Below are 6728 nucleotides of genomic sequence, written 5' to 3'. Positions count from 1 at the left end.
GCTAAAATCATTGATATCCATTTCTAAGGCGCAAACTTTAATGGCATTCTCATATCTGATTTTGTTCATTGGCTTTCTGAAGAGTATGTTATCTCGAACGGTCCCACTTTGTATCCAAGAAGTTTGAGAAACATAGGCTATGGTTCCACCAACATGGACCTGTTTGCCATTATTGTGAAATTTTAGAGAGAGAAAAGTGTTGTATACAAAGGTTATTAATGAATTTGGCTTGACAAAAAACCGTATTTGTTTGATTAATAACTCACAATTCTTGAGATCTTGGGAATCTCTCCAAGTACTGCATACAAAAGAGATGATTTTCCAGCACTAACCGGTCCACAAACTGCAATTTTCTGTCCCCATTTGATTTCTAGCTTCACCTCTCTTAAAGTTGGGGACACTGATTCATGATCCCGAATGAAAGCCACCTTCGGGATTCTGCGGAAAGCCCTCCAAAACAGGTCATCGTCCGACAAAGTATGAGTTAGGTTGGGCAGATGAAAGAACTCCCCCATGTCGAGAGGAGGAGGAGGAGGGGAAGAAGGCGGCGGTAATAGTGGTGGTGAGGTTGCAGTCAAATTGGTGTTTGGATGTGACACCAACTCAAACGTGACACGTATGCATTTCAACACACATCGTTGGACACAGTGACATTTGTACCGTTAAGTTTTTAACGGTGTTAGCGAAAAGGATTGAATTGAACGTTTTTTAACAAATTAAGGGACTTTCATGAACTTTTTTCAAAAATGGGACCATTTTGAACCAAACTCAAAATTTGGGACCAAATAAGACATTAAACCTTTATAAGATGACTATAATTCTAATTACTCTTGACTGATTTCCTATATTATACATGATGACGCCTTTATTATATGTATGTCTTTCTATATATTTTGGGACGTCACAAATACCATTGTAAATTATTGGGAAATTAATATGTAAGTAAGTAATTTACTCATGAGCGTATTCATGCTTTGTTTACATACAAAAAGTCGTTAATAATGATTTTTACGAGTCAAATTTTGAAAAAGAGATTATTTTCATTCATACTGGTTTGTCATACACATAATTTCAGGTTTGTTTAACGAGTTTGACCTCGTTAATCAAATAATTTTTTTCATAGTGAATAGAAGAAAACTAAGGGATTGAGGTTAAGGCAGACTTAAGAGAATCATCAAATCCATACTAACACATGCATATGCCAACCTTTTTATCTTTTTTCTTTCTTTATATTTAGGTTCAAGGAAAAAGGAACATAAATGAATTTTGGACTATTAGACGAAACAATAGTGCACAATCAACGAAAACACTAAAACCATTCATCCAATATTGCGTGCTGGTTTGAAAATGAATCACGCGGTTTTATGATTTCTCCAAACGAAGAACTATGTTATTTTCTCATTACTACAGTTTTAGTTGACTTTGCAACTCATGAACGTGGAGATGAAGTTGCTCACTTCACTTTCCAGCGTAAAATTTTGAATCAGAATCAACAAAGTCAAAAAAAAGAAAAAAGGAAGCTTTCATTAAAATTGCACTTTAGCCACAGCTAAGGGTTAAATAGATGAAGCATAAGTTGATAGTTTGATTGAAAACAAAGATGGGATCATTTGTTCCTCCTCTTTCTCCATCTTTGATCTCCAAGACCCCTCAACAAGTGCATCAAGTTTTCCTTAGCTTTAGGGGTGAGGACACACGTTACACTTTCACCAGCCATCTTTACGCAGCATTAAGAAGGCTTCAGGTAAAAACTTACATTGACAACGATTTGGAACGAGGCGATGAGATATCACCCTCACTTCTTAAGGCAATCCAGGATGCAAAAGTCTCCGTCGTTGTTTTCTCCCAAAACTATGCTTCTTCACGCTGGTGCTTGGATGAGCTCGTCAAAATCACCCAATGTAAGAACAACACTGGCCAAATTATAGTGCCTATTTTTTACCACGTTGACCCAACCCATGTTCGCCATCAAACTGGTTCCTATGCACATGCTTTCGCGTCGCACGAAAAACGTTTCGTTGCTGACATGAATAGGGTTCAAACGTGGCGGCTTGCACTCACTGAAGTAGCCAATATCTCTGGCTGGGATTGCTTGACCACAAGGTAAAACACCACATCTTTCTTCTGGGTAGCTTTCAATTACTATTAGATGTTCCCTGTTTTAATATTGCAATACTTTTTTGAAATTGATGAGCACAGTGTGGAGTCTGAACTAGTAGAGATAATTGGTAAGGATATATTGCAAAAGTTGGAGTCCATCACAGGTGGTGGCCTAGAAAGACGCATTGGGTTGCAGAAGGAAATGGCACAGCAGAAACTGGAGAAGTTACTGAGAACGGGTGATCTGAGGGACATGGAAGAGTTGATCACAGCAATGCAGCAACTTGGAGAAGTGAAATTGGAGAAGGCGATGCAATCAGATGATTCAGGCGTTTGGAGGGAGGTTATGGAGACGTATGAACGTATATTGCAGCTAAAACAAGACAAGTGGATGCGAACACTTAGTACAAAAGACATGCAGGATTTGATGAGTACGAGGGGGCATGTTATGCACATTCAGAGAGAGCAATCCAACCGTAGGATGGGGTTCCGCGGTATATAGATGCCTCATTATGTAATCTAAAAAAAACCAAATCAAACCTATGTAATTTGGATTGATTTAATTTTTGTACTTTTGAAATAATTTGTTACTTATTATTTGATTAACAATGATTTAGCTTAAAAGTATTTATAATGTGAATGAATTTAAGACAAAACATTATATATTAGTTGTTTTCATATATAATAGGTTAAAATAATGTGACTATGAAAGTTTTTACTATGTTAAAGCTTAGGAAAATTAACCTTAAAATATAGGGTAAGCAAAGGAAAAGTTTTTGTTGGATTCAATTAAATTATTACACATTACATTATTTAATTGATTTACATAAAAAAAAAAAAAAATCCTTACTTTACAAGTTACCGAATATAAAGCATCATTTTTAACTTAATCAAATTACAAATTTCAAAAACTATAAATATATTCAATATATAGTAATAATTATTTTCTATGAATAACTAATTGTCAAAATTTATTAGTAAAAATATTGTCAATAATATTTATTTATGGATAACTTCTATAAGTAATTATCTATATTATTCGATTTATGATATTTGTCGAAAAATTTTATAATCAAATATTGGATATTAATGAGAAATTTATCTAGCCATAAATTTTGTCAATAATGACATAATAAATTCAAATATAATGGATTATATTTTCTTACCTCATATTGAATTTTAGAGATAAATTAATAAATCAATTAGGCAACAAAATAAACAATCACATCCAATATGATATTAATATCCACACAAACATGTTTATGTTTATAATGGACACTAGTATAACTAACAGAATATACCGTGGTTATTTTTCATTATACGTTGCGGTTTATAAACCGTGGCATATTTAGTCGTGGTAGTAAGTTAGAGAATTTAGGCCGCGGTTACAACTGCGGTAAAATGATTGGGGAATATACTGCGGTTGTAGTAGGAATCGCGGCCCAAACCCCTTTTTCTTAAAAAAACATATATCCACAGTATAGGCCGCGATTGGACCGCGGTAAAAAACCCAGGAATAGACCGCGGTTCGGGCACTAACCGCGGCCATAGGTCTTAAAAAAAAAAACGAACACTTTATACCGCGGTTGTGACATATTCCCCTGCAGTTTTTTAAAATAGCAGGTCTGTTTTTGTGATATCCACTACCACAAAAATAGACTTTCATATCAAATACACGTTCAAATTCATTTTCAACACAATAAACACATGTTGAAATGTATTTTAACATCAAATAAAGTACAAAGTCTAATAAAATACAATCTAATCAAATGCAATGTTTAAATCTAGTAACTAAGATCTATTGTATAATCTAACTATATACTTTGCAGCAATGTTCCTCATGAATAATAATGGCTTCTCAGGAACTGGTGTAGTATTCTTGAATTTCTACACAAGAAAATTCATATTAATTAGTGTATATGAATTTTAAATTTAGGAAAAAATCAAAATTTGTTAAAGTTAAATATTACCGTTTCCCAGCCTCTTGTGATGTGAGAACAAACAATTTGGGCCATCCAATACATTACATAGTATCCGCACTCATATGACCCATTTTGTCTGTTACACTACAATATATCATCACAGTTGTAAATAGTTAGTGAATAACATTAAAATAAAACAACTATAAGAAAGTATGGCTTTAGCATATGTCAAACCTTGAGAGAAATCCAAACAATCTTTCTACTGTTAGCAATTGATCTCCCAACCATCATCATACTAGCTGGAATAGCACTATATATAAAAAAAGGTTTTAGCATTCATTTATATAACAAAGAAAGTCCAAACATTGACGTTCTTACCAATCAATTGCTTGTCTGAGATGCGTGGGAGGAGGCCTGTGCAATGAGCAGAACCACAAAGCATAGTTCTCTTGCATAGACATAACAAGAAGTTGTCAATGGCGCTTGAAATTCATAATAACTTAACTATTATATATTAAAATCACATATGGAACTTTATTATGTTAACAAAGTTCACTTACCCGGATATATAAGGCAAAAAGTATATTTTCTTGCCGCGGCCAAAACTTCTTATCAGATTTGTGTTGATATGATCAAAATCATTTGATTCATGAATTGATTGGGGATCAATGAATCCATAATCATCAGAACGCCCCAACTTGTTACTGACCCCAGACATATACCTGAAATCAAAAATTAACTTTCATATAAGNATACTTGATATATAAATCAATTTTATATATAAATAATTGCTCACAGACTTACATCATCCATAGCTGAATAATTGAAATATTCAACTCTTGTGTTCTCGACGCAAGCTCACTGACATCTTGGCTATGAAGGTATATTGGGACCTCAGAGCCTGTCCCAAATACATTAGCATCATACTCAACCTCCAAAGGCTTATCTTCAAGGATGTCAGCAAGTAGATGCAATGAAGCAAGAGGATCATCCTCAGATAGAGGAATCTTCTCCTGTGCNTGCGTCTGTTGTTACATGAAAAAATAAGATAAGTTTTGACATCAATAACCTTTAAAATTGAGAAGTGTAAAGAAGAATTTCATACCGAGGGGTCAGAAATTGAACCAACCAAATGTTTAGGCCAAGCGATAAAGGACTTCAATGCTTGTTCCACAGTGAAAATCTCTTCTGTGGCCAGAGGAACTGAGGCATCTGGTATGATCATTTCATCCACTGAGACCTTCACCTCATCCTCTAATAGTTGCATACCATGAACAATAGTCGCTGACCTAAATAGTGTTCCACGAGCTACCAGGACCGTCTCGGTATCGTCTAAAATGTATAGCAGACATGGACTAGCATCGTCCATGTCATCCCCTGGGACGGCTGGTGCGGAACAACTTCCTTTCCCGCTTCTCCCTGTCAGAGTAAATGTTAGATTATACAAAAGATAGAAATAATTTCATATAAATGTTCATTAAATTTACCTGTGGGAGGCACAACATGTTCCTGTGCCTGTACAGGAAATGGCACCGGGTGCATGCCATAGGTCTCCAACCGCTGTGGAACATGGAGCTGAACTCACTATACAATTCAGCCCTGAGCTCTGATCTAACCTTGTTTGTGATCTCTTCTGTAAGGTCCGCTCGGACCTTTTTTGTGATCTCTTGTGTCATCCTTTCTCTTTGTGCTTCGTTGTATGCATATGAAGGCTGACGAGAAGAGCTCCCAAAATAATCTTTAGTTCCTACTCCAGGACCAGCAGCACGTACACATCCAGGGTGCTCAGGTCGTCCAATCGCAGCAGCAAGAATATCCTGGCGACCCTCTGGAGTGAATTGACCTTGGGAGCTCTACTCAACCAAGGAGTCCTGTAACATTACAAAACACCATTATTCTTTAAAAAGTTCAATGTAGTATGTATAATTACAATTATTATTATTTTAGGAACAATGATAACTTACAATTCTTTCAGAAATTTCTTGTGCATGTCGGAAGAGTAGGTGCTCGATGGTCTCATACGAGCCAACTTCCATTTTTCATGTCTAGAAGGTGGAGAAGGAGGCTGAGGGGGGCTACCACCCTGAGATGGTGGTCTAGCATCTGCCTTTTGCTTGAGGATTTTCTCCTCAAGCTTCTTATACCCACCACGAGATAATAGGTGGGGGTTTTTGTTATGAGAACTTGTTCCTTGTGCTTTGCTTCTAATTGTCTGTCACATACACATTAATTAATTAGTTCATATGATATATATTTGTTAATGAGGAATTGAATAATATCAAATATACTAACCTGCCATTCCTCTGACATCCGACTCTCTTTAAAAAGCCGCCAAGTCTCCTCATCAATGGACTTATATGAACTACATGGAGACTTATGTTTAAGGTGTCCAANGATATATCTTGATGTCAACTTANTTTTAAAGTTTCTAAAGTTTTCAACAACAGTTGACAAACACTTATTTCTAAGTGTTGCGACATTTGGAATGTCAAATGTCATCTGAAATAAACATAATAAAGTTGTATCAGTACAAAATTAGCAATATAAACAAATTTTAATTCAAATGATATTAACTAACTTACCAATATATCGTTCCATATAATGTTCCGATCAGCCTCAGACGCATGATCAAAAGATGGAGTGAGAATACTAATCCTATCATGTGCCACTACTCCAAGGTATGATCAGAAGTCATCTGCATAGGGG

General features: G+C 35.6%; 1 protein-coding gene across 1 annotated transcript; it reads left to right on the top strand.

Annotated features, from left to right (window-relative positions):
* Nucleotides 1-1600: 1600 nt before the first annotated feature.
* Nucleotides 1601-2685, top strand: LOC106768076 (TMV resistance protein N). The gene is made up of 2 exons (XM_014653042.2): nt 1601-2103; nt 2200-2685. Exons 1-2 carry the CDS (start codon nt 1601-1603, stop codon nt 2600-2602), a joined length of 906 nt encoding a protein of 301 aa, XP_014508528.1. The 3' UTR covers nt 2603-2685.
* The last annotated feature ends 4043 nt before the right edge of the window (nt 2686-6728 follow it).

This window comes from Vigna radiata, chromosome 7, assembly GCF_000741045.1.
Source record: "Vigna radiata var. radiata cultivar VC1973A chromosome 7, Vradiata_ver6, whole genome shotgun sequence".
Classification (NCBI taxonomy): domain Eukaryota; kingdom Viridiplantae; phylum Streptophyta; class Magnoliopsida; order Fabales; family Fabaceae; genus Vigna; species Vigna radiata.
This window is presented reverse-complemented; position numbering and strand designations above follow the sequence as displayed.

Excerpts from the sequence above, each read along its gene's own strand:
- LOC106768076 (XM_014653042.2), top strand. The coding sequence starts at position 1,601 with ATGGGATCATTTGTTCCTCCTCTTTCTCCATCTTTGATCTCCAAGACC. Across the intron at positions 2,104-2,199 it reads TGGGATTGCTTGACCACAAG|TGTGGAGTCTGAACTAGTAG; the intron begins GTAAAACACCAC and ends TGATGAGCACAG.